General features: G+C 55.1%; 1 protein-coding gene across 3 annotated transcripts in view; it reads left to right on the top strand.

Moving 5' to 3' along the window:
• The window catches only part of PRIMA1 (proline rich membrane anchor 1), a 62,072-nt gene extending 35,136 nt beyond the window's left edge, over positions 1 to 26,936 (top strand). Inside the window, exons 4-6 of one of the 3 annotated variants that reach the window (XR_003969672.1) lie at positions 9,314 to 9,443; positions 20,350 to 20,519; positions 23,872 to 23,925. Coding sequence is in view for 2 of the 3 variants with exons in the window: in XM_030319858.1 (XP_030175718.1) it covers positions 9,314 to 9,443; positions 23,872 to 23,974 (233 nt within the window). In the remaining variant the exon portion in view is untranslated. The other 2 variants (XM_030319858.1, XM_030319860.1) reach the window with 2 other exon arrangements.
• Positions 26,937 to 27,491: the final 555 nt, after the last annotated feature.

Here is a 27,491-nt window from a genome sequence, read left to right as displayed (position 1 = left end):
CGCATCAGGAAAAGCCGTGGCCGCCCCCACCATGGAGACCGACACCGATTCATAATTTTCCTTTCCTAATTAGGCACGGGAATGATGGAGACAATTATTAATAATGTATTGGGTTTTTTTTTTTTTTTTAAATGCCCCCCTCAGGAGTCGGGCCTGAGAACAGCGTCCTTGATGATAAGCAGCCACACTGCCACCACGCTGGGCTCCGTGCCCGGGATGTTAGGCAGAAATAAATAAATCAGAGAAGTGAGTGTCCCGTGGAGCTCGGGCAACAGGCTGGGAGTCACAGATGGAAAGGCGCGGAGCCCCTCACCGGGGCTGCAGCGGTGGGGGGGGTGGGAGGTGGAGCAGGGAGGCTTGGGTGCCAACTGCCCGCACCCCCTTTCCTTCCCCGGCTGGCCTAGGCCAACCCGCGTAGGACATTTCCGTAGGGCTGCCCCCGCTTGCCCACCCGGTAGGGCTCAGCCTAACAGAAGCTTCCCTGATGCCCAGGGTGACACCCATGATCCCTTTCTGTGCACGGCATCAATCCCTCCACGTGACCCTGTGTGTTTGTCCCAAGCGTGTCTTTCCACGGTCTGGAGCCGGGCCTGGATCTGCTTGCTTGTTTTTGTCTGTGTAGCAATTGTGTGTCGGCCCTGGGACCAGATGTCTGGGTTCAGATCCCAGCTTGACCGCCTGCCCGAGTGAAGTTGGGCACCTTCACGAATCATTTCCCCTTCCGGCCCGGCACTGCACACACCCCCTGGGCACACGGCAACCCCCTGCCCGGCCCCCGCGTCATCACACACCGTGGGGGAACCCGTCCTGCCCCCCTCGCCCGGTCCCCGGCAGCTGAAGGTGGCTGGGCTGAAAAGACTTGCCCTGGACTGGACTCACCTCAGGTTCACAGCCTCAAGCCCACTGCCCCCCATGCACCTCCCTGCCCCAGTCCATTTGCTCGCCTGCCCTCTAGAACACCGGTTCACACCTTCCCTGCCCCACGGAGGCCCAACACCTCCCCCATTCTCACTCAGCTGCTGACCTCGCTTCCTGCTTCGCTCAGACAGCTGACACTTGTTGGAAGGAAAGAAAGAAGCAGCCACCGACCCCACCCGGTCACCCACCCACACACTCTCCTCTCACCTTTCCTACACATCGGGGGACCGTGTACGGGGACCCACCCTCTCCTGGGTCACACCCAGCATACGCGCACACTCACGTGCACAGGTGCGTGCACACACACATTCCATCTCCCGTCTTAAAATCCTTCCGTGGCCACCACCTGTCCCCTCAGCTGTGGCTCCCTGTTCTGCTCCCCTTGGCATCAAGGTTCCACCAACAAGCTGTGCGTAATTGCTGTTCTCTCTTAAATGGCCCCACTCAGACTTCCTCCACTGGTCCCCCAACACCGCCTCTGCATGGGCAATGGTGGCCACCATGTTGCTCCGTCTAGCATTGGCTCTCAGTCCTGTCGCATTTGCCCATCTGTCAGCTGCAGTGGACACAGCTGACCTCCCCCTCCTCCTCCTCCATGTTCTTCCCTGACCTGGCTGCAGGACTCCCCATCACCTTGGGCCCCCCCAACCCTGCCCATCCTTGCTGGCCTCTCTTCCCAGCCTCCTCTGTCCTTGGCCTCTACATGGAGGTGCCCCGGGGTTCAAGTCCGACCCTCTTCTCTGCTCCGTCTGTGCTCCCGCACTTGATGATCTCAGGGCGGGGTGCTGACAGCTCCCAGGTTTATGCCTCCAGCTGAGGCTTGGTTCTGAACTCAGAATCTGCTGCTTGCTCGCCGTCTCTCTCGGGGTGTGATGGGACTGTCAGTCCTCACTCCCGATCTGCACACCCAGCAGGCCTGCCCTGCCTTGGCCTTCCCCATCGTTGATGGCAGCTTCATCCTTCCACCTGCTCAGAGTCACCTTTAATTCTTCTCTCTTACACACGCACACCCACATTTCCATGCACTCGACCTTCCGGAAGTATCCAGAATCCACCCTTTCTCCCCGCTTCCGCTGCTGACCCCGATCTGAGCCATCATCCTCTCTGTCCTGGGCTACTGGCAATGACCTCGCAGCTTCCCACACTGTGCCACCCTACCACATGCATGCAAGTGTCCACTCTAAACAGAGTGATTGAGCCGACATGCAAGTCAGACCTGACCGCCCCCCTCCATACCCGCAACTGGCACCTCGTTTCTCAGTGTAAAAGCCCAAACCCTTCTCGTCTCCTCCGTCCTTCCCCTGCCTGCTTCATCCCAGCCACACAGGCCTCCTTGCTGGTCTTCAGACATGCCAAGCCCCCGCTGACCTCAGGGCCTTTGCTTCGGCTCTTCCTCCAGGTAGCTGCGTGATGAACCCCCTTATCAAGTCCCAGTCTCTGCTCACGTGTTGCCCCTTGAAGCCACACGGCTGTCCTGGTTCACATTGCAACCCACCCACCCTGCACCCCAGCACCCTCAGCCCCCCAAAGCCACTCTGTTTAGGGGTAAAGAAGCACATGGCAGTGTCCAAGAGAACAAGAGGCCTTTCTCTTCCCGTGCTTCTCCCTTAACAGCAAGGAGACCGTTCAGGAAGCCCCTGCAGACTTTTCCTCTCGTGTCTTTGGCCAGATCTGATGATGTGCCCACCTCTGAAGCAGTTAGGGGCAGGAGGGCTGGAATGACTGAGCCCGGCTCACAGCATGGAAAACATACCTCTGGGCTGGACACGCCTCCCCGGAGCCTGAGCCCTGTGGAGGGTGGGGGACGTAGAGGAACCTCCGGCCTCGGGGTGGGGGGGGATTGGGAAGACTGTACCATACCCAAAGCCTGAACCAGATTCCGGCAAAGAAAGGAGGGAGGCCCCCTGACCCCCTTCAATCTGAGGTGCACATGCTTGCTGTTTTCATCGGGAACAACTCCAGAGGAGACTTTTTTCTCCAGAAATGGGGGTTTATTTCAGAGGTTTGCATAGGGTGCCAAGGTCCGATCTTGTATTTGTGGCTGTAAAGTCCGGCCAACACACTCTGGCACCTTCAGGGCGGGAGATGAGCGGCCCCACACCCAAGCTGGCCTGCATGGGAGGGTGGACGCCCCTGGCACAGGCCTCCCCGTGGATGCCCTGTGCCCATGAATGGATATGGCAGTGGGCTGAGTCGGCCCCTTGTGTTCCGGAGACAATGGGCTCTGTGTGGGGGCGGGGGGTGGGGGAGGAGGCCGCCCCATACCCCCTCCTTCCACGGCAGGGCTGGGGACACCGAGGCAGAGGCAGGGAAAGGGCTTTCAGCCACGAAGGAACTTCTGAGAACCCGTGTCCTTCGTGGGCCCCGGGGGCAGGACCTAAGGCAGGGCTGAGGTGTGGGGACAGGTCTGCCCCTCCGTTCCTCCCCTCCTCTGAGCTCAGCACCCTCCTTTGACCACATGAAATGGATTCTGCTGCCACATGAATGTTTCAGCAAAGCTCCTGGACCCCTCACCGTCCTCACGAGCCCCATAAACCAGCGGTGCTTTACGTGAGTAGGCTGAGGCAGGGGCAGAGAGTGAGCAGCTCAGAAACGCTCTCCAGAGCTTCCCGGTATGTGTACGTCCCCAGACGGCTGCACAGCGTCCTCAAGTTCCTTCCTGTGGGCGAGAGGGCGTGGTACAGAAGGGACAGAAAGGGACCCCCCTCCAGCTGTGCCAGGAGGCTGTCTGTTGGAGCGGGGCTGTGTGAGCGAGGCCCGGGCCAGCGTCCGACCAGTTCCCCGCGGTAGTGGCTGCACGTGTCCTCCGGTTGGGAAGCAAGTTCATGGACATCAGCCCCTCGGAGGAAGCGGGTCACAGCTCAGGGGACCCTTGACAAGCCTGTGCTCAGCGGTTGTGACCCACTGATGGGCTGATACCACGGCTGCCAGCACCAGGCAGCGGAAGGCCACCGTGGGCCCCATCTCCTCCCTGATCACAACCCAGGCCAGGTCAGGAGGCTGACATTTCAGCGCCGAGGGGTCGGTCAGGAAACTGCAGAGGCAGCCTGGGCAGAGGCCCAGTGCGTGCCCATGGTATCACCAGCTGTAGCGGGCACTCAGGCTGTACTCAAGAGACAAGGAGCCATGAGGGCGAGTGGCTGGACGCCCCAGGGGGCCACATTTGGGGTCAAGAGATCGAGCCGCGGATAAATCCATAGACTCCATCTCACCATAGGTAAAGTGTCAAAACGGAGGACGTGACTATATCTCCCTTCTTCTGGGAACCGTTGGAAAATATCTTGCAAAACTGAATTGTTGCCACGCTGCTTGCTGTCCCCTTGATTCATTCACACCCCGCTCGGTACCCTCCGGTCCCTCAGGCATCTTCTGCGTACAGCCGGCAAGGAGACAGAAGCGGCAGGTTCCCCTTGGCACGTATGCGTTGAGTTGGCCGTGAGTGCCGGCCAAGGCACATCTGGGTTCACATCTTGATGGCTCCGCTGGCTGTGTGGCCTCGGTCTCCCCACTCCCCGAGGGGGGTATCAGTGGGCTCTGCCCTGTCGTCACTGATCGTGTACCTTGGAATCGGTGCTCAGCTGTACCCTCGGGAACCCTGCCTCCGCCGTCTCATCTGATGGTCACAAGAACCCGCAAGCAACGCAGGGAAGGCACTGGTCCCCAAGAGCGCCTGGGGGGCCCCCTGGCCTCACACGGCTCCTCTGTGGCGCGGGGCCGCCAGCCCGCGGGATTCTCGTTGGTCTGCGCCTGCTCCCTGATACCGTTCGGACGGGCACGTTCTCAGCTCCCCCGTCCCCAGCCGCTTCTTCTCCAGACACTTGCACAAGGTGTGGGGGCATCTCGGCCTCTTTTTCATCTCTTTCCTAGCGCTTGCCACACGTGTAATTATACACTCCCTGGTGGATTTCCTTACGTGCTATTAGCCTCCTCCCCTCCTCCGGAAGCTCCCTGCCGAGCCATCTCCCCTGTCCTGCTCACTCCCCGAACTCTCAGCTCCGTCTCCCCCACTTACCCAGTGGTCTGGGCCCTGCTGGCTTCTCCCTTCCGGTCCGCTCTTTGTAGACTCTCGGGCAGCCAGCGGGGGCAGCCACAACTCCCTTCTTTGTTTCTTGTTCTTCAGAGATCGCTGCCTTCTGTTGCCTTGATGTCCACTATTTTGAAAGCCATCGCTGTATGTATTGGTATATTTTTGAGATGTTTGTGGTGTCTGTGTAGGGGTGGGGGGCAAATCTGGCCCCGTTACTGTGTCTTGCTAGAAAGCAGAGGTCCCGAATGTAAGTTCTTAATGATGCATCTCTTGACTGAAACGACAGCGGCTCCTTTGATAAAGGAAAACGGAGCCTGGGTGGTTCTCCACTGTGCTCTCTAGTTGCCACTTTTATCATCTTTACAGGCGTCAGGAGTGGTTAATGTATACATATAATTAATGTATACATTAATGTATACATAAGAGCTGTATACAGCAGACAGAGCCTTACTGAGTCCCAGGAGAGAGGGTATTTCGACCCCGGAGAGGTCATGACAGCTGCCGCCTTTCTGTCAGTGTTTGCAGAGTCTTGGCCACGAGCAAGGGGGCGTGTTGGAGGGGGCGGAGCTCCACAGCCTCAGGTCCTGCCTCAGCCTCCCGGGTCTGATCACCTGCTTCTCAGGGACATGGCCCTCCCCCTTAATCCTTAGCACCAAATGGCCACCGATCACCCTCACCTTGTGCACGTTAGCAAATCTACGTGTCTGGTCCCCTCTTGGAGCCTGCAGGCAGCTTGAGCGAGGCGACCAGGTCTCAACCAGCCCTGCAGTGACCCACGGGCGGCTCATACCAGACCTGGTAAGGGCACAGTTTCTACTGAACCCATCTTTGTGCTGCCAGCTCCTAGCATGGTGCCAGGCACAGAGGGTTGACAGCAGATGGTTGGTGGATGAACGAACGAACGAACGAACGAATGAGCACCTTCATGATGCCATCTTCTCAAATACACACCATCAGTCTGCTCGCGTGGTAAGCTGATCACATCTGCAAAGGAGTGCTGGCCACACCAATGGGAAGGACGTTTAGGCAGGAGCAGACCTGGACTACAGCCCAGAGCCTGGTGTCCTGACCCTGGCCCCTGGGAAAGCTGCTTCTTGATCCCAAGGGTCAGTATTTCTCCCTTTGCGGAAATGATCCAGCTCTGAGGGTCCCTGGTCCTTTCTAATGCAAAAAGAATGACTGGGGCAGGGATAAATAAGGATGCATTCTTTGAACACAAGAGCTGTTTTCTTGGCAAAATCCAAGATGTATGCTTTGGACTGGATTCACAAAATACCTCCCTCTTTTTCATATCTGTTAGCTTTTTGCCTTGAGTAGTTTCCCCACATGCCCTGCTGAAGGATATAGAGGGCCCTCCCCATAAGGACCCCCTCGAGTCTCCGTTTTCTGTATCAACTGTGTTTGAAAAACATAAGCAAGAAGGAAATCCCCACCTCATTACCAACGAATGTGAGGAGCATCAAAAGAGGTGCTCTGAAATTAACTCTCAAATTGCAAATGAGGTTTGGAATCAACTCTTCTGTTTCCAGTGGATGGATTTTTCTCAGCAAAGGCCCTGGTGGCATTTTTGGAGGGACAATTCTACCTTGTAGGAATTTCCAGGTCATTGTTGTTAACCTCTGTAGCTCTTTGGCTCAGTTATTGTGGCAATCATCGTCACCTCCCTCCCCATATTTCCAAGTGCCCTCTGGAGGGGGGCTGCCCCCAGCTGAGAACACATTCTGGGGATGTGTGCCCCAGCCACCTGTGGGCCATTGGTGGGCAGGTGTGAGCGTCCCCTTGGGCTGTAGGCATGGCCCTTGGGACTTGCCCGGAGGTGTTACAGCCTGAGGTGGAATTGGCAGAAACCAAAATTGCTTCTCTTTGCAGTGATAACAAGGAGGCAAGCCCTTTGGGGTTGGGACTCAATGTATCTGGCCGCATTTCTGAGTGTCCTGCAGTGACCATGTAGGGAAGACCCGGCCTTGATCTGTGCTGAGTCACCCTGGGGAAGACTCAGGGACACCCCAAAATGAGGAACTGAGTGGGGGGAAGGATTTTGTGTTTGGTACCTCACCAAAAAAGAAAAGCACTGAAGGGATTCATCATGGGAAAACGAGAATTCCATTGGATTTCCTTTCCCTTATCTTAGAGTTTATTCCTATGTTGAGTTCCATATTGTATATCTTTTCAGTGTTGGGGTTTCTAAAGGCCAGATCTCACCCTGGCTGAGGGCAGCCATGTGACTCAGTGACATCCTGGTCCCGGGCATTTCTCAGGAAGCATTTCTGAACCTGCTTGGTTGTGTGATGATCTGAGCCCCACCTCTGGGGACCTTGCAATTTGTTAAAGGCTTTAGCACCTGCTCCCTGTGAAGCACATAATGGCTTTCTGCATCTCCCCACCCAGCGGCAGCAATGCCACAATCTGATAACAATTCAGGAACCTGTAACCCCTCCTCGCTTGTTCCTCTCTCCTGGTTCAAGAGTAAAAGCACTTTGGAAAACAAGAGTGGCAGCTCCTTATAAAGTTACTCGCATGCACCATAGGACCCAGCGAGCCCACTCCCAGATATTTATCCAAGGAAAACCCGAAAACATGTCTATATCATATATGCAAGTGATTATAGCAACTTTATTTTCCAGCCCAAACCTGGAAAGAGCCTAGGAGTCCACAGCGGGTGAACAGATAAACAGATTGTGGTTTATTCCTGTAGCAGACTATCCCTCAGCCATCAAAGAGAAGGGACTACTGAAATTTGCAACAACGTGGATGAATCTCAAAAAAATTTGCTAAATAAAGGGAGCAAACACACACACACACACACACACACACACACACACACACACACACACTCTGCAGGATCCATTTTGTGACTTTCAAGAACAAGCAAATCTAATCTATGATTTTAGAAAGCAGAATAGTGGTCGGGGCACCTGGGTGGCTTAGCCGGTTAAGTGTCCGACTTCGGCTCAGGTCATGATCTCACAGTTTGTGGGTTCGAGCACCGCATCGGGCTCTGTGCTGACAGCTCAGAGCCTGGAGCCTGTTTCCAATTCTGTGTCTCCCTCTCTCTCTCTCTCTCTCTCTCTCTCTCTGCCCCTCCCTCTCTCTCTCTTTCAAAAATAAAGATTAAAAAAAAAATTTAGAAAGCAGAATAGTGGTTGCCTGCAGGGCAGGGATTGACTAGAAGGAGGCACAGGGAAACTTTCTGCAGTGATGGGAAAATTCTGCGTCACAATAGAGGTGTGGCTTACGCTGGCTAACTCATTTGTCAAAGCCAATCAGACCACACGCATCAGATGGGTAAGAGTCACCATATGTAAATTACACCTTGATGATTATGACAACATCAGTAATAATGGTGATGATGGTGACAAAGCCATCCATGGTATCCTTTGGGAAGTCATTCACTTTATTCCCCATGTAGTGTTGCACCCCTGAAGGTATCTGTTATTAAGTAGACACGGATCTAGGGCAGTGTCTTGATTCTCTTTACATTTAGTCACAGGTCTTGAAGACCTGTCCAAAGCTAGTAGTGTCCGTATATCTGTCCATCCATATGTCCCTCCCTCCCACCCTCACCAGCCCCCCTCTTTCCCTCCCTCTCTCCCTCTCCCTTCTCTTTTGCAATTTGGGGCACTTCTTTCCAGTCGTCTCTGAACCTGCCAGAGCCTCCAGGATGAGGCTGTGTGATGTCTCTGCTTTCCTCAGAAGAGCGAACCAGCTTTGCCGTGAGCCTCGTCTACACCAGTGCTGCGGTCCGCCGCACACAGCTGGTGCCAAGAGGGAGGACAGGATCACCCCCAAGGACCCCATGGATTGAGTAACGACAGAGGGGCCCCATGGCAGCCAGAGTCAGATGCTTTGTCAGTGACAGACTTTTCCAAATTTTGGCCGCCCGTGCAGATTGAGACAGCTGTAGGCGCTCACCTCATGGGCCAAATCCAAGAGGGGAGACAGCCTGCCTCTTAGAAGAAATCAGCTTACCAAACTGACATCGACGGGCCTCCTCCCACCATGTGCCCTGTGAGCCCTGCTCCCCACCCCCACCCTCAGAGCAAGCGGATTTAATGCCTCAACTGAGAGAATGAGATGCTCTGTTATTTTTCATGGGAAATTAAACCTGACCCTGCCGTCAGTTAGCTCATGCCAGGGGAGGATGGATGGCCCGGGGCTCAGCGCTTAACCCCTGCTCGGAGCACCCGCCTGGCGGGGGGCCAGCCATGATGTCACCTGCCGCCGGGGTGGGGGCAGGGACGGCAGGACAGGTCATTCCGGTGAATGAAGGATGGTGAGGCCACCGTGGTGTCACCACCCCCGTCCACCTGTGACACGGCCGGCACCCACTCATCCAGAGGACACTCAGCCTGTGCCTGTGTTTTTCAGCCCCCAACTCTACCTCGTGCCCCGCTGAGGAAAGCTGGTGGTCAGGGCTGGTGATCGTCATCGCGGTATGCTGTGCCTCCCTGGTGTTTCTCACTGTGCTTGTCATCATTTGCTACAAAGCCATCAAAAGGTGAGTGTTTACCCAGCTCTGAGCCCCAAGGGGGCGCCACCTGGGCCGGGGGCTGCTCGGCCCAGCCCCATCATGCTTTTTTTTTTAACTATAAGAATTGTCAAGCATTTAATAAGCAGAATATATGATGAATGCCCATCTTCCTTCAGCAAACATTGAATGAGCGCCCCTTGTCAGGCCCAGTGTAGCATGTGTATGTGCGTGTGTGTGTGTGTGTGTGTGTGTGTGTGTGTAGTGACCCTATCTGGAAGTCACAGGCCCTGCTGTTGGGAGCTCACTCAGGGCGCCTAGGAGTAGAGTTTGGAAATGATCCTTGCAGGGTGGCTGAGGGAGGCGCCATGCTGCTTTGGAGCAGGAACTGGGTTTCGGAGTCAGATCGAAATTCAGATACCAGTTCAAACGGTGTGACCAGGAAGAAATCACTTTAACCTCTTTGGCCCTCAGTTTCCCCATTTGTAAAATGGGGGAACAGCGTGCCAACCTAATACTGTTCTGAGGAATGGTGATGTGCTTCTCTAAACAGTACGCGCGACACGTTTACTCTGCAGTGCGCGGCATATAGTAAGTGCTCACCGAGTACTGCCCCAGCGTCCCTTGTCCCGGTAATTCCAGACAGAGGAAGAAGGATGACAGAGGAGCCATGCTTCTCTGGGGGGAAGAGAGAGGTTGAGATGCCTCAGAGAAGGTTTTCAGCGAATGTGACACCGAAGCTGGGTTTTGGAGGATGAAGAGGAGTGTTCCCGGGGAGTCGTAAATGATCCAAACAGCAAACTCTCTTTCAGTAATACTCGCTGTCATTTCTGTGACTACCAACTCACTTTGCCCTTCCAAAGCGATTACCAGTCACCATCCCCTTGTCAAATTGGGGTCCTGCCGCAGAGTGTGGCTATTGTTGGGTCTGAGGAGGCTGAAGCTGTATTGAGGGTCCTAAGTATGGTAGAATAGGCCATTCTATGGACGGTACCCCCTGGAGATACAGCACAGCAGCTCCAGCTAGAGCCCCCAGGCTCCAAACAAAATGCAACCCCCAGCCCCCAAGGACCTTGGGGGAAGATAGAGTTTAAAAGACAAACAAAAGTGTTGCAAAATGCCCAGGTGTCCGAGGCATTGTACATAGATTTCTTTTTTTTTTTTTAAGTTTTAAAATTTATTTTGAGAGAGACAGAGACTGTGAGCGGGGGAGGGGCAGAGAGAGAGGGAGACAGAGAGAGAATTCCAATCAGGCTCCAAACTGTCAGCACAGAGCCTAATGTGGGGCTCGAACCCATGAAATTATGAGATCAAGCCCGGAGCCAAAACCAAGAGTCGGACCCTTAACCCACTGAGCCACCCAGGTGCCCCATAGATTTTTAAAAAAGGTTTTGGAAATTCCCAAAGGCCCAAAGTTAGGGGATCTATATTAAGAACAATTGTAAAACCTGAAATATTTCACCATAGCCTTTTAATCCGTTGTTCTATGTGATTTGCTTTAATAATTGAAAAGCAGAAAGAGTAAAATATCAAGTTCAAAGTCTTAAAACGAATGCATGGTCGGGCACGGAGGGTCAAGGGCTGTTTTCAGGCAACAGCCTGCACGCGTCCCAGTGGCCTGGTGGGAGAGGCAGGACAGGGGGCCGGGTCCAGGAAGTCCACGTGGACAGGCCAAGCCCCAGGGATCTGCCTCCCAGCCAGGAGCCCCTTCTGCTCCCTGCTCTCATGTTGTGAGGTCACGTCCAAAGCGATGACCAATCACAAAGAGTAGCTGTCATCCAGTGTCTCTTCCACAGCCGGGGGCTCATGGCCTCACCAGCATTCCCTCAGTTCATCCTTGCCACACCTTTTTCCAATCTGCTGCGTTTTATAGGCGAGGAAACTGAGATTCAGAGGGGTAAAGGGAGCTGCCCCGGATGGCATAACCAGGGAGCAATGGACTCAGAATTGGAACCCAGAACCACAGGACTCCAAAGCCCAGCCCTGACCACGGCTGGTGGCGATGAGGCTGCTGGATGTTTGCGAGGACGAGCACGCCATCCACCAGTAGACTGCCTGGGGGTGGGCACTAGTCCCCTGGAGGACGTCCCTCCTCCGCTGCCCCAAACCTCTTCTCAAAAAACATGCTGTCTGCTCCAACGTCAGGAGGGCAAGAGGGCAGCATCAGGAGAACTAACTGACATTAAGAGCTGACTGTGGCAGTGTCGGCAGCTGTAGCTGCTAGGCTTTGTTTCAGTGGAGCTAGGGGTCTCCCAGGAAGGCGTGTGGGGGCGCCTCCTCACCTCCCCTCAGAGCAGCCTGAGGGGGCCTCGTGTCTGCCCTCTGTCCCCTCCCACAGGTTCTGAGTTCTTGGGAACAGCTAAGATCTGTTCTTAGCTGAATACTTGCACACTCAATACTGTGCCTGGAGAGACACAGAACTCAAGCCACACGGCTCAGGGTATCGCTTCCGGGTGTGTGGGCGGGGCTCCTTCCAGGGGTTGTAGGCGGGGATTCCTCCAAGGTGTGGGCCGGGCTCCCCTCCAGGATGTGGGCGGGGCTCCCCTCCAGGGGCGTAGGCTGGGCTTCCCTCCAGGAGTATCTGCTGGGCTCCTTTCCAGGGAATGTGGGCAGGGCTCCCTTCCAGGAGTGTGGGCGGGGCTCCCTTCCAGGAGTGTGGGCGGGGCTTCTTTCCAGGGAATGTGGGCGGGGCTCCCTTCCAGGTGTGTGGGTGGGGCTCCTTCGTGGGTGTGGTGAGTTCAGGGAGCCAATGGTGCTGGTGAAGCACTCCAGGACTAGTAGCAGTGGGGGTGGTCAGCACCCCTAGGACCAGGACAAGGGGAGGAAATTGTGCCACAGGGACTAGGGAACTGGAGAGCCCAAGACTCAAAAGAGGGGCCGCTTACCAGGATCTATGCTTGGAACAGCTGGAGATGAGCCCCAAAACAGGGAAGGAAGAGGAGAAACACCCCAGATTTTCTCCACACTCCCTGGTCTCCTGAGCGTGCCTCTCATTAGCCACACCCAAGGAACAGGAGAGGCCGGGACGGCACTGGTAGGCATCAGCCCCCAGGGCACAGAGCAGGGAGAGAGGAGGGAATGGGTGAGTGGGGGCAGTAAAGACACCAGCACAGTCCCTGTCCCATGTGCATCCGCACCGTGATCTGCATCCATCCTCTTCTGGGCAAGCCCTGGGACTTGGGGTGAAGACCCAGCCCTCTGCCCCTCCAGACCTCGTAATCCATAAAGGGCATCTGGCACACAAGGATGGATAGTCAGTGACAGGAGGGGGCTCCGTTCACAGTCAAGTGGAGACAGAAATAGAGGCCAGCACTTCCAGAACTGGCCTGGAAGGACTCCGTGGGAGAGGCTTAACCCTTTGGGGGAGGGAGAAGGAGGCAGCCCATGTTACAGCCATGGAGGAGAGCAAATGGTCCCCACTGCTGACCGAGCTGACCTCTGCCGGGGGCTGTAAGAGATAGCATCGTGCAAGCCAGCTGTCTGTCTGCATTTTTCTCCAGAGTCAATGGAGGATTTCTTGCTCACGGCCAATTCCTTTTGGTTAATAATTCATTGGAAGCATGCCTTTTCTCTCAGGAAACAAAAGCATTTCATGTCACTGTAAAACCACTAAAAGGAAAAACCAGTGATAAACCCGGCTCTTTTTTTAACTCTCACAGCCTGGAGTCCCTAGGGGAGGATTTCTGAGAGATCTTTGTGAATGGCCCAACACAGCCTTTGGGAGTCAGATTGCTGGGAGGTTGGTTCTAGAATCAGCTGGGGTAGGAAGGTGGTTCTGGAGATGCCAGCTTGGCTTGGCATCTGGGGTGCAGGCCGCAGGGTCCACAGGCCTCTGCAGGGATGGGAGGAGACAGGAGCAGGTGCAGAAGCAGCACCCTGAGGTGCCCCCACTGGGCGCGACCTTGGGGGGAAGTGGGAGGTCTAATCAGCACTTCCTACACATAGACTTAGTGAATCAGACTTTGTCCTGTGACTCAACAGATGCACCTGAGGTCCCAACTCTGTGCTGGGTGAAATGGTGCTCGAGAGTGGGGTCTCCCAGGTGAGGAGCCCGAGGAGGGGCATCTCACTCAGACCTGGGGCCCTGAGAGGTTTCTTGGAAGTGGGGGGGGGGGGCGGGTGTTAACCAGACCAAGATGCTGAGAAGGGGAGTTGCTCACGGTGGGACCAGCACATGCAGTGCCCTCCAGGTCCCCTGCCAGTGACCCCAAACTCTGCAGGTCCCCAGCATGGGAGCCCACACAGCTTGCATTTCGGTGGCCTCACTGCCGTGAGCTGGCTGTGAGCAGCTTTATTCATAGCTGCAGGATGATTGAGCCCCAGACCCCTTGGGTGGTCTATACACTTGTGCCCCCCCCCAGGCCTCCTCCCCACCACCCCTCCCTGGGCCTGGCGTGCACATGACATCAGACAGCCTGGGGTTGTTAAAAGAACCTGGGACTGGGAGTCCAGACCTCTGAGCCCCATTCCCAGCCTCAGCACAGCTCAGTGAGGTCGCTGTCTTCCCTGGACCTGTCTCCCTTACCTGTAAAATGAGGGTCCTCTAAGTCTCTGTCCAGCTCCTGAGCCTTTGTTTCCATCCCTAGATGACAAAGAGGATTGCCCCGAGGGCATTCCACGTCTCAGAGGTATGAATGCTGATGGAAATGCTTGCCAAGGGCTAGGCCAGGCGGCAGAGCCGTGCGTGCTTGGCACAGGGGCTCCCGTCGTGGGGTGGGTGCTTCAGGCACAGTCCCTGCCCTCAATGCACACACCTCCTCCTGTGGGGAGGAGAGGTTATTGATCAGACCACCCTCGGAAGGACCACGTATTACAATCAGAGAAGAGTATCTGAAGGGAAGAGAGGAGTATCTGAGGGAAGAGAGGAGTATCTGAAGGGACTACTAAGGGGTGCCTGGGTGGCTCAGTTGGTTAAGCATGCGACTTCAGCTCAGGTCATGATGTCACGGCTCGTGAGCTTGAGCCCCTCGTCTGGCTCTGTGCTGACAGCCCAGAGCCTGGAGCCTGCTTCGGAGTCTGTGTCTCCCTCTCTCTCTCTCTGCTCTCCCCTGCTCACGCTCAGTCTCTCTCTCTCAAAAATAAAAATTAAAATAATAATGATGATAATAAATGAAGGGACTACAAAGTGAAATAATGCTGTAAGCAGAAATAACAGAAGAAGCTGTCGGCCCAGGGTGGGGTAGGAACCTCAAACGAGCAGTGATCAGTGAGAGGCATCTAGACAAAGCTCCAGGGCACAGCGTGCCCACTGCCCAGGTAGGAGGGCCAGGCCTCAGACCCCGGCCAGGCCAGGGCGAGGGAGTTCACAGGCCTGTGGACTCTTGAGAGTGACGCCACCCTCCTAGAGTGGCATTTGCAGCTTCTCTGGCAGCCACACCCTTCCTGCAGGGAACACCGTGTGTGGCAGATAGATGACGCCCACCCTGTCCAAGCCCCTCGCCTGGAGCCACCCCCGTACCCCAGGCACACGCAGAGCGCCTTTCCTCCTGGGGCCAGCTGTGGCGCGGGTCCTTCACCTTCCGCCGCCGATTTGCCGTTAAGCCACTAGACAGTCGTTTCCTTCTAATTTACAAGGTATTGGCTGAAAGACCGATCAAGGGACTGCAGAACAGTTTGGCTCATCCTGCAGACCATTAATCGCAGACAACTAGGGCTCACACTGCTCGCTGGGAGTGAGCTCAGGCGTGCATGGGCTGGAGTGAGCCTGAGCACACACGTTATTGTGGGACTCTGGTGCTCCTCGGCTTGGTCCACAAATATTGACTGAGTACCTACTATGTGTTGAGGACTCGACTAGGCTCCGGGGATGTAGAGGTCTACACCATGAGTCCAAGCCCCCTCACCAGTGGAGGAAATGGATTGAATACACACACACACCTACAAGTTAATACCTGAGGTGCTTTTAATGAGTGCTGTGAAGGAGGGGAGAAGCCCGAGAGTAATGGAGAGAGAGAGAAGGGGGTGGGAGAGGGGTTGCTCCCCTAACTCCGAGTCAGGAGCACTGTGCCCGCTTCCCGATGGGGCTTTATGGTTAGGAAGTACCGTTAGGAGGGCGCCTGGGTGGCTCAGTTGGTTAAGCATCCGACTTCGGCTCAGGTTCGTGGGTTCGACACCCATGTCGGGCTCTGTGCTGACAGCTCGGAGCCTGGAGCCTGCTTTGATTCTGTGTCTCTCTCTGTCTCTGCCCCTCCTCTGCTCTGCACTGTCTCTGTCTCTATCTCTCAAAAATGAATAAACATTAAAAAAAAAAGTAAAGTTAGGGCTTTGTACATCCACTACCACCTTTTAATTTTTATTTTTATCAAGGTAATGCGTGCACAAAGCTTAAAATATCAAATGTGGGGAGCACCTGGGTGGTTCAGTTGGTAAAGCATCCGACTTTGACTTAGGTCATGATCTCACAGTTTGTGAGTTCAAGCCCTGCGTCGGGCTATGTGCTGACAGCTCGGAGCCTGGAGCCTGCTTTGATTCTGTGTCTCCCTCTCTCTCTGCCCCTCCCCTGCTCATGCTGTCTGTCTGTCTCTCTCTCTCTCTCAAAAGTGAATGAGCATTAAAAAAAAATTTTTTTAATGTCAAATGTGCCACAAGTCTGTTAAGAAAAACAGCAGTCCCTGACTGCCCCCCCTGTTTTCTCCCCCAAGTCACATTCTTGAGAGGCAACCATTTCTGGGTGTCAGCTCTTCTTCTGGTATTTTCTCTCCATATTCTTCTTCCTCCTCCTCCTCCTCCTCCTCCTCCTCTTCTTCTTCTTCTTCTTCTTCTTCTTCTTCTTCTTCTAAGTGTTTATTTATTGAGAGGAAGAGAGAGCAGGGGAGGGGCAGAGAGAGAAGGAGAGAGAGAGAATCCCAAGCAGGCTCCACCCTGTAGGGCAGAGCCCTATGTGGGGCTCAACCCCATGAACCATGAGGTCATGGCCTGAGCCAAAATCAAGAGTCAGATGCTTAACTGGCTGAGCCACCCAGGCGCCCCTGTCCCCATATTCTAAGTGATAGTGTATACTGCTGTGAGAATTCTTGTTCAATTTCACACACTATCTGTTGACTTTCCAGTCTGGAAGATGCGAGTCTCAGCCTCCTAACACAGCACCCACAGACATACAAAACACTGCCCCTCTCCCCGTCCCCTGCCTACAGGTGTCTCCCAGGGGGGCGATCAGTGACAAGTGTCTGCCTTAGCACGATACACGTATTGTCTGCCCCTGACTCATTTCTTGTACTCTGATGTGTTTGCTGCCTTGGAGTGAGAGCTCCTCCTCTCAGTGTGGGCTAATACATCAGGTGATCTGTCCCTCAGTTCCATGTTCGCCTGGAGGCTCTGTCCTCTCCAGGAGGATGGTTGCTCCCTGGGAACTTGGCTACACTCAGTTCTCTCCCTCTCCCATCCTCCGTTTCTCTCTCCAGCCTGACGCCACAGTGGAATTTTTTCAGGACCTTTCCTGAATCATAGACTCCACAGCAAATCAGCCAGTGAAATTAATTTTCTTTTTAACATTGACATTCCCTTTGGAGCTTGGGGGGGTTGCCGAGAAGGGTTGGTTCTTACGGAACGGGTGGCAAGTAGAGCAGGCCTGGTGGCCTGGGGCTGTGGCATGCCACCGAGGGGTGGGAATGAGTTTCCCGTGGTGTCTGAGCCAGAGTGAGCCTCCAAGGTCAGGAGGAAACTGAGGCCTGGCTGGGGAAGAGAGCCGCTCAGGTCGCAGACGTTTCTAGCCCCTCCTCTCTGACGGCTGAGCCCCTCCAGCTCCTCACTCAGGCCCCAGCTCTAAAACCACCTCCTCTGACCAGCATCCTGGCCTGGCCTAGACCCTTCTTTCCTGCCCAAGCCCCGGAGTTGTAGCTCTCCTTGATTCATGTTTCTGCTTTCTGCTCTAGGTAGGTTAACGGTGGTGTCTTTTTTTAAATGTTTTGTTTCTTTTAATTTTGAGAGAGAAAGAGTGTGAGCAGGGGAGGGGCAGAGAGAGAAAAGGGAGTCACAGAATCCAAAGAGGCTCCAGGCTCTGAGTTGTCAGCACGGAGCCCGACGCGGGGCTCAAACTCACAGACCGAGAGATCATGACTTGAGCCGAAGTCAGACCCTTAACCGACTGAGCTACCCAGGCGCCCCATAATGTTGGTGTTTACACGTGCATGTGCCCCCGCGTGTGTGAGGGGCTGTGTGCACACACACGCCCACCCTTGCACACGCATCAGAGGTGGAAAGCGGTCACGTCTTCCTCATCCCTGTCCCCAGTGCACCTGGCACGTAGTAACTGTTCCATGACTTTCTACGGCTTGAATGGAGGCTTGTTTACATAGACTTGCCAGATTCTACCTTTCAACTGAGCAAACTCTATTTAGAATTTCAGTAAACTCAGTTCTGTTTTGTTTTTTTCTCTCTCTCTGGGTAAGTGGAGGAGGATCTGCTTTAGAGTACGTAACATGCGCCCAATTTTAAGTGCCAGGCCCCTCCCCTTCACCAGTTTGGGTGACCCTCTGCCAGCTGTGCTCCCCTTCCTCTGACCCTCGTGTCTTGAGCCCCTCGCTGTACTCAAGCTGGAGTACATGTGTGGTGATTCAGCAGCCCCCTCCCCACGTCCGGAGTGGCCCAGCCTCCCCACCCCCCCGCCCCCCGGGCATAACACTCTTAGAGGAGCCCCCTCCCCTTCCTCCCCAGCACACATACCACCAGCCCAGCCCTCTCCCCCTGGCTTCTGCCGACCTGCAGAATCAAGGGCAGGGCTGGGCAGGAGGAAGACAATGTAGGTGGGGCCCAGGGACTGGGGACAGGAGTGGGACGTCTTTTTTTTTTTTTTTTTTAAATGTTTATTTCTTTTTGAGAGAGACAGAGACAGAATGCGAGTGGTTTAGGGGCAGAGAGAGAGGGAGACACAGAAGCAGAAGCAGGCTCCAGGCTCTGAGCTATCAGCACAGAGCCTGACACGGGGCTGAACTCACCAGCTGTGAGATCATGACCTGAGCCGAAGTCGGACGCTCAACTGACTGAGCCACCCGGGCGCCCCAGGAGTGGGACGTCTTCATCCGGCCTCATCTCGCATGAACTTCTGGGAGTGAGATATTCACCTTGAGTGCACTTTGGATTCCTGGGGTCTCGAGACTGGGGCTACCTCGTGCGCCAAAACCTCTTGGGCCATGTAGGGCCCAGTGCCAATGATTGGGCACTTGAGACCCAGCCATTCCCATCTGTCACTTCTCCCTGCTGCCCCCGTATGTTCTTGTAGCAACACCACCCCCAGGGGCCAAATCCAGCCTCTCCGGCTGGGAATCGAGCAGCACGTCTGGCTATACCATGAGTCAAGTCAAAGCCAGTGCGCTCCGAGGAGGGACCGCCTTTGGCCGAGTGCTGAGCATGGGATACGTGACCTTTGCTGCTCCGAGACCATCTGACCTCCTTCGGGACCTCAGCTGGATTCAGGGAGCTGGTGCTTGTGCTTTGTTGCAGGCCCGAGACTCAATCCTCTCACTCCGGGGCCACTGCCATCCTCCAGGTGGTCCAGGGCTCGCTGTTCCCCACTGGTGGGGTCAACACACAGGCTTCTTCTGAGTCCCCTATGCCGCAGTATCTCATTATTATCACCTCCACAACCCTTCCTCCAAAAGAAGATTGGGCCCAGAAAGGGTGGAGGCAATATGTGTCCCCACCTGCCTTGGGCTGAGACATTTATTGGGCTCATTTCTTACCACCACCACCCCCACGCCCCCAGAAGGGACCCACCTGCTGTGGTGGGTGATGAAATCCTGTCCTGGCGGGAGGAGGTGGGCAGCAGGGATGAGCTGCTTTTTGTAGCGGGGACCACGTGGCGCTACCGGCCAGTCATTGACAGAAAGGCAGGCAGATTGTGGGCGCTCTCGGTGCCAGTGAGTAGGCCCCTGCTTCTCGGGGGCCCTTTTGTCACCAGGAAGCTGTATCCCTCTCTGAACTCCTCTCTCTAGACATGCTGGTTGGAGGTCGCGAGGCAGGGTGAGGGGATAGACCGGGATCCCTGGCGTAAGGAGTCCTCCAATGGTTCCCCACCGCATGCAGAATGAGATCCAGATGCCTCGCCCTGCTGGCTGGGTCCCAGGGGCGAGCCGAAGCCTGGGAGACTCACAGACGCCAGCCTTCGACTTGCTCAGCCGGAGGTGGCTGAACAAGGAAGCCCTAGGGAGATGGTCAAACAGCGGGGCCAGCTGGAGCGTGAGGGTGCCGATGGGCTGCGTCCCTGACTCCCCTTCACCCAGGTGGTGGGGAAAAGTGTGCTGGGCTGGAAAGGAAGCCGCTGCTTCTCCTGGTCGACGACTTCCTTGGTGGCTCGGAAGGGCTCTTTTTGGCTTCTTCACCCAGGTTTGGAGAAGTCTGCAGGCCACAAAGGCATCTCATTGTGGAAGGTGGTGTGTGTTTGTGAAGGGGTATGTATGGACCTGCGTGTATGTGTGTGTGTGTGTGTGTGTGTGTACGTGTATGGGTGTGGTGTGTGTGTGTATGGGTGGGGTGGGCTGTGTTTGCATATGGGTGTGTTTGTGTGTGTGTGTTTCGGGGACGATGGATGCCTTCGGAAGAAGGGAGTCTGAGACCGCTACACTTGACTGAGAGCAGCCCCTTCCGCGGGGTGCGTGAGACCAGAAGCGAGCCAGGCAGCCCTTCCTTCTTAGGGTGGGACCTGTCATAACATTGTCAGCAGGGCCCAAGAGGGGCAGCTGGGTCCTGGCCTTTCCTGTCCTGGCCCTTCCTGCCCGGCCCGGTGTGCGGACGGAGGCGGCTCCTGCGGAGGCCATGGCTCATGGCCCGAGCCCCCCGGAACTGTCAGCACAGCTCCCCGTGTAAAGAACGAGGAGTGCCTGCTGCTTGCCGGGATGGGGGCGAGGGGGGAAGGAGTCCCGGGGTGGAGAGCCCACCCTCCGACAAGCAGGAATCCCAGACATGGCCAAGGAAATCTCACCTCCCTTTCTCTTGGTTTTAGGAACCAGGCCTTGTAGGGAGTCGTCCGTGGCCATCTCTTCCCACACCAGGGTGCACATGCCTTACTTTGGTTTAGTGGGACCAGCCCTGGCTGGCTCACAGCGCTGCAGAGCCATGCTGGGTCCCCGTGAGCCTCTCTGGCCTTTCCTGAGCCCCACGGGCATCCATTAGGTAGGAAGTCTGTGCAGACTGGAGAGCGCTGGCCGTTGCTGGCCAACAGGACCGCTCCCCGCTGCCGCCTTTCCAACAGCAGTGCTGAGAGCTAACAAACACTTATGGAGCACTTGCTGTATGCCAGATGCTCATCTAAGTGCTCGACCTGCATTAACGTATCTAATCCTCCCAACAAGCCTATGAAATGGACACCGTTATTGTGCCCATTTTATAGACCAGGAAACTGAGGCACAGAGAGGTTAAGTGGCTTGCCCAAGGTCACATGGCTGGAAGTGGTGGGGCCTGGGTTCACTGAGGCATGACATCTCAGCACTCGGGCAGCGTCACCCTGCAGTGCCCTTTAGTGGAAGGATGGTGGGGGGAGGGGGGAGGTAGAGCCATCTCCTGTTGTAGGTAAAACTCCAGATTCCACTGGGCTCCTGTGACTCCCAGACAGGCTTTGGGAGGGGGCTGGGGCAGCAGTCCAGGGAGTAGAGCGGTTGGGAGCTTAGCTCTAGTAGGGGAGGGGAGCAGACTGAGCCCACTTCTCAGGACAACCTTTGGGACACTAACCCCTCCCCTTGCCATGCCCAGGCTCCTGGAATGTTCCTGTAGGGGGCGCTGGGCCAGCCACCGGGTGCTACTTTGCTGGGTGGAGCCCCTATCCAGACGCCCTTTGTCCTGGGACAAAGCTGGTCTTTGGTGGGAAGCTGGCTGGGGCCATTGAGAAGGCCCTGGGGCTGCCTCCTGGCCTTGTCCTCAGTGTCCCTCTGGCCAGGCTTGCTTCCTGCCAGGCCCTCTGGGCCAACATTTCCCTCCAAGGCCCCAGGAACGCAAAGGGGTGTCCTAGCCAGCAGCCTGGCTTTAAGAAATTTCACCTCTTCTCCTGGCAGAAGAAGTCCTGCAGATTTCCTACCCTCACCCTGAAAAGGTGGAAACTCTATGCCCTCCATGCTTTGCCCATTTCCATGGGAGTTCCAGACGCATCTCTCCATTATCCACTCCTGAAAGCCCTTCATTCAGCCTCATCTCCCCTGACCTGGACCCATTCCAGTTGATTTTTCAGACTAGCCCAAGATTGAATATTTATTAGGGAGAAAAGCCGTGAAGCAGTGTGGGTTTGGGCTCAGAGATTTTTGCCTGTTAATATTTTCTGGAATCCCGATCCTGATGTCCCTCTCCCCCGTCCTCATATATTGATGATGAATGTAGGAATCTCACTTAAGTCCATCGGTGGCCTCATGGCGAGAGCAACACAGGATCTCACTGTAAGAAAATATACCCTCCACCCGAGTTTCCGGGCCATGCACGCTCAGAGTCAGAAATGACGCCCACCCAGCAGAGTCAGAGCCACTTGAAGCCCCTGGGAAGGAGTGGGCACAGGGGAGACATGAAAGAGACTGAGGGAGAAAAGGCCCAGGGACAGAGGTTGGCTCAGAAACCATACTTCCACAAGCCCATCACAAACAAGGACACTCGTCTGACCCCTACACACCTCGGGGTTCCAGAAAGTGTCTGGAGCATCTAAATTAAGCGGGACTCTTGGGATATGCTGGGTTAAAGCAAAATGAGACGGGCTTCTTGGAGGACTCTCGAGAACTTTTGGAACTCTCCAGGAGGAGGGAGGTGGGAGGCCTTTCCAAGCTGATGGGACCATAGAGCCTGTTTGCAGAGATAATGCCCTGCTGGGAATGCTGACTTATGGGAAAGATGTCTGGACCAGGATATGGCGGAAGCAGGTGGCGGTCCAGGCCGCAGCACCAACCAGCTGGGAACCCATGGGCAAGTCACAGCTATCCCTAAGCCTCAGTTTCCCCACGTAATGGATCTCTTAACCCCAGGCCTAGCTTCTTCAGGGGACCATCGTGAGAGGGGCCAGGAACATCTGTAGCTGAGAGTGCTTTGTCCAAAGCGTAATGCGCCACGGGAGGAAGTGCTGGTTTGCATCTCACACTTCTAGAAGCCACCGTGGCTGAGCCTGACACACAGAGTCAGTGAACTTGGGTTTCTCTCTGTGGTTTGTGAGCTATTTTCTGCAGCAAGAAAAAAAGGGAAGGGAAGTTACTAGATTTGATCTCAGGGTGTTGTCTCTGAGCGGGCCTGATAATCCCACCCGTGAAACTACCGATAACCACCTTGCAGACCCTGCCTCCCCTAAACTAATTCACCTCAGACTTTATTCCATAGGCAGCAGACTAGGCTCCAAGTACCAGTCCTCTGGCTGGGTTCCTAGAGGCTCCGGGGACGTTGGAGAAGGCAGAAGCAATCAATCACCAGGTTTTCAGAGATGGCCTTAGACATTCAACAGAGACAATACACAACAAAGGCCAGGTCAGGCTCAGCCCCAGCGTTCCTGGGGACAGAGGTGACTGAGCTACGGCCCCATGGGCCTCAGATTCACCCGAGAGACAGCAGTATTGTGATATGGGACTGGGCTCCACAGCATGTGTGGCCTAGATCCAGAGGCTGTCGCCAGGGGCCTGGAGGCCTCCTGAACCAGCCAGGAGAGGAGGTCAGATTGGAGCCAGGCCAGAAAGTAGTGCTGCGAATTCAGAACCTCTGCGAGTGAGCAAGAGCCTTCTCAAAGCCTCCCAGCCAGCCTTCCTGAGCCTTGTATGTATGGGAGAAATGGCTCTTGGGGTCAAATAGCCTCTGGAATGGTCTTCAAATGGCCTGACATTAAGTGCTTGAGAACCACTAGTATGCACTTAGTTTGGACACTCGCCATTACATCACCGCTGCCATTGACACAACCATAACCATCAGCATCACCACCGCCATTACCATAACTGCCGCCGTTGACACAACCATAACCACCACCACCATCACTTCCACCGCCAACTCTACCACCATTTCCACCCCCATTACTCTTCCCACCGCCCCAAGCCACCATGGCCACCACCAGGCGTCACCATCACCACCATCCTCTTTGTCACCTTTTCCATGTGCCTCTGACCACACAGAGGCAAGGCTGCAAAATCCAACCTCTGGCGCCTCAACTCTGCACCCCCAGGTATTCATCTTCACAACTGCTTGCTCATAATCAGAGATCAACCAAAGCCTGACCATACATCTTACACAGGTTCTCCACTCTTGTTTGTCCCAAACAGTCCCAATTCATTATGAACAGCTGTTGTCCCTGCTTCATTATTAACAGCTCTCCTCTCTCACTCTCAATTGTGTCCTGGTGTGTACGACACACTGTGTGATCCCCCTCATTAAGACCACCTCCAGCTCCTGATTGGCCCCCACAAGGACCAGCAGCCCAAGGATACTAACCCAGAACCGAGTCTGGTGGCCTGCCTGGAAGGACATGATGCACCTACCCCTGCCATTGGTCATTAACGGATGTCCCTGCCTCCCCTCCCAGGAAACCACTGAGAAAAGAGGAGAATGGCACCAGTGTTGCTGAGTATCCCATGACCTCCTCGCAGAGCAACAAAGGGGTGGACGTGAACAGCGCTGTGGTGTGAGTCTGCAGACCCCGGACTCGCTGGCCAGAGGGGCACATTGGTGGCATTAGTGGACACGGGAAAGCAGGAGGACACGAGCTGACTCTGGGCTTGTCCAGGATTTCCCGGGGAGAAACCATCCCGTTCCCAGCCTGCCCCTGGTCAGCTCGCGGGCCAGCTCGCCTGCGTGCAGCAGCCCGGGCCGCACCGCCACACCCACTCTTCACGTCTCTTCTCCATCTTGGATTTGATTTACTGCCTCCCAGCTGCGCTCTGACAAAGGCAGGGAGTCCGTCTGTCTGCTGGGGTAGGGGGGCATCCTACCTTAGCCAAGAGAAAGGTGATCCAGGAGTCACTTGCCTGCCAGAAAACCTCTCCTCCTCCCCAGGAAGACTGCTCTCCATTCACCATGCGTCCCAGCAGAAGCCATCAGCACAGCCATGAGATGTCCCCTTCCAAAGGTGCTTCCCACACATCTGTCTGTCACCCCATCGGCGACTTGTCTTTAGTCTTCAGGGCCTGCCTCCTTTCTTCCTGTTCCCTCCCACACCCCCGGCGCCTGGCTCTTGACTTCTGACCCCTGCCACGGTGGGCTGTGAGCCCAGCCTGCAAGGTCCCCTCCTGACTGAGCAGAGGGGCTCTTTTACACCCAGAGCTAGTGTCTGACCTTCCAGGGGCAAAACAAGTCACTGAACGCCACGCCAAGGACCCGGGAAGGACAGAGCCCCCTCTACCCAGTCGCAGACTCATTTCCACCCCTGATCCTCGTAGGAACTGATGCCTCCATGTGAGCCACGCCCTGCCTTCATCCGGAGAGGCCACCACTCATGCCAAGCCCAGCACTTTGGGTTAGGCTGACCCGGCCTGGCGCTGGGTCTCCCCGATGACCCCCTAAGGCCCTTCCCAGGTACTCAGACCCTCTCCGGAGAGTCCCCAGCCTCTCTTCATCCGGAAGGAGGTGGTGTTCTCCCAGCGGCCCCCTTCGAATGTCTTGTGTTCTAAAAATGCTGAACTGTCCAGAGGGGTTGGTGGACGAAGGGAAGGAAGGGGAGGGAGGCAGGGAGAGGGCCCTCCGGCCTGGTAATCTTGGTCCCCCGGCCTGTTTCCCAGGTGGCCACCCAACCTGTGGGCACATCACTAGGCCCGTGGGGACAGAGGCCTGTGGTCTGGCATCGCCTGGATTGGGAGAACACTCCTGACCCCGTGGTTCCCTCACCTCCCATACACTTGCTCAGAAGGAAGTGGACACATTTAACGGTTCCGCTCTCTCTGTGTAGGAACTGAGCTAGGTGGACTCCGTCCACTTTCCAGACCACCAGTGTGGTTCTCTGAAGGGTATTTGGGCCACGGTGAGACTTTGCCATCCAGGTAAGCCTGACAAGACAGTAAACAAATCCCCGTTTGGGCTGAACCTTGGAAATCCACCTTGGGTTGGGAATCCCTTTGCCCATGGAGCTGTGTTCCATTGTGTTTCAGAGAGCAGAGGGGAGAAGGTGAGTTTGCTGTGACCCTCACCCGGGTCCTCCCCGCAGGTCAGCAGGAACAGGCTGAGGACAGGCCCAGGCCCATACCCTCCCAGAAAGGGCTCTGTTCTTCCTTTCGGTTTTCCTTCTGTGTGAGGACCTGTGTTTGGTTTGGATTTGCGTTCTGCTTTCCCTGCCTACCTTGGCATGGCACGGTGCCACCAGTGGCCTTTGTCACTGCCTCGAGCTGGTGACAAAGGGCCAGGGGATGTGGGTCTGCAGCAAGGCTCTTTCCCTTACTGCCTGTAGCCTGCCACCGAGTCCCCTGCGTGTTCCCTGAACAGACACTCGGGCGGGACCCCAGCTCTATGCACACGGCACCTTGGGCTCAGAAGTGATGGGAAGACACCTTCGGTCAGAGGGGAAGGCCCTGACTAAGGGGTCATGACATGATGGGCATCCAGCCTGGGGAGACCTCAAGGGAGGCAGGGCACAGCCCAGCTTTGCACAACCCCACAACTCCCACCTTCCCTCACCCTGGCTGAAACCTAGGAGGTTTTACAGTTGGCCTAACCCTCCAGCCGCAGGCAGGGTTTCCCAACTGTCCACCCTTGGCATCCACCTCGCTCTAGGGACACGGCCAGGGCTCCACATTTGCGCATAAATTCCCCCCACATCGGGTTTGTAAAGTCTCCTCTCTCGGCTAGTACAAACCAAGAGAAGAACCCAGTTTTTAAAAACGAAGTCACACGAGATTTCAACCCCACAAACCTAGAACTGGCCATTTGGATACCTTCCTGTGTGCCGCAAGGAGGCCTCACTGGATTTTTCGCTTAAGTGACAAGAAGCATCTGTAAAACCACACCAACCTGGTCTTTGAAATCGGAACTTTTGTTTAAGGAACGTATCTGCAGCCCCTAAACGCAGACCAATCTTCAGGCTAGCCCAAACTTTGAGGTCGAGAAATGCACATTTCTTCTCTGCATTTTCTCAAATGGATATTTTTTAACTGTCTCCTAGTTGAGCCCGACTTAGAATGGCATATAGGATCTCCCAGAGTTTTTAGGTGTTATTTAGAAGCTTCTAAAGCAAGTTTTGGAAGAAAGACTAATAGCTATAAAAATATAGACATATATATTATATATAGTTATATATATATTTAAAGAGATATCTATATCTATATAAAATTACTGTACTCTCTGAATCTGTACACAGTCTGACTTAAACAGCCCAGGTAGTATGGGCTATCTAATGCATGAATGTAAATATCCTGAGATCTGCCTTCCTCGCAATGTGCCGTGTGCATACGGGGAGAGGGCTCTTGTCTCTCATTCTGTCTCAACGGACAAATGTGCAAGTGGTGCCGTCTTGTCCACCAGCGAGCCACTAATGTGGATTTTGTGCTGAGACCACGCAGGGAGCAGGACCGGCAGCACTGGGGGGGCAGACTGGATGCTACTTATGAGGAAGAAAGTACCATGCCTTTTTTATTTTCAATAAAAATACACTTATACAGATGATTATCAGCTGTCTTTTGTGGCAGGGGCCTGGTCCTGGGCAGTGGGGGGCATGGGAAGGAGAGAGTGGGCTGAGTGTGGGGTGTGACCCTTCTTTGAGGGCCCGGGGGGGACCTGCTTCATTTCCATATGGTTTCGTCATAATACCCAAGACTGGCATTGATGGGGACTCTAAGGTACCAACCTTGTCTCTCCTCCCCCACACTCAGCCATCCTGATCCTTGACTGCGCTGAGAAGACCAACCCTCCCAGTTTGCCTGAGACTGGGAGGTTTCCCTAAAACATGGGACTTGCAGAAAAGTGCCTGGGTGGCTCAGTCAGTGAAATGTCCCACTTCAGCTCAGGTCATGATCTCACGGTTCATGGGTTTGAGCCGTGCCATTGGGTTCTGTGCTGACAGCTCAGAGCCTGGAGCCTGCTTCAGATTCTGTGTCTCCCTCTCTCTCCCCTCCCCCATTTGTGCTCTCTCTCTCTCTCTCTCTCAAAAATAAATTTTAAAAAAGTTAAAAAATTTAAAAAGAAAAAAAACTAGAAGTAACTAGGAATTTTCTGTGTTGC

Source organism: Lynx canadensis, chromosome B3 (assembly GCF_007474595.2).
Source record: "Lynx canadensis isolate LIC74 chromosome B3, mLynCan4.pri.v2, whole genome shotgun sequence".
NCBI lineage: Eukaryota > Metazoa > Chordata > Mammalia > Carnivora > Felidae > Lynx > Lynx canadensis.
Note: the sequence above shows the minus strand (reverse complement) of the source record. Positions and strands in the feature narration are given on the sequence as shown.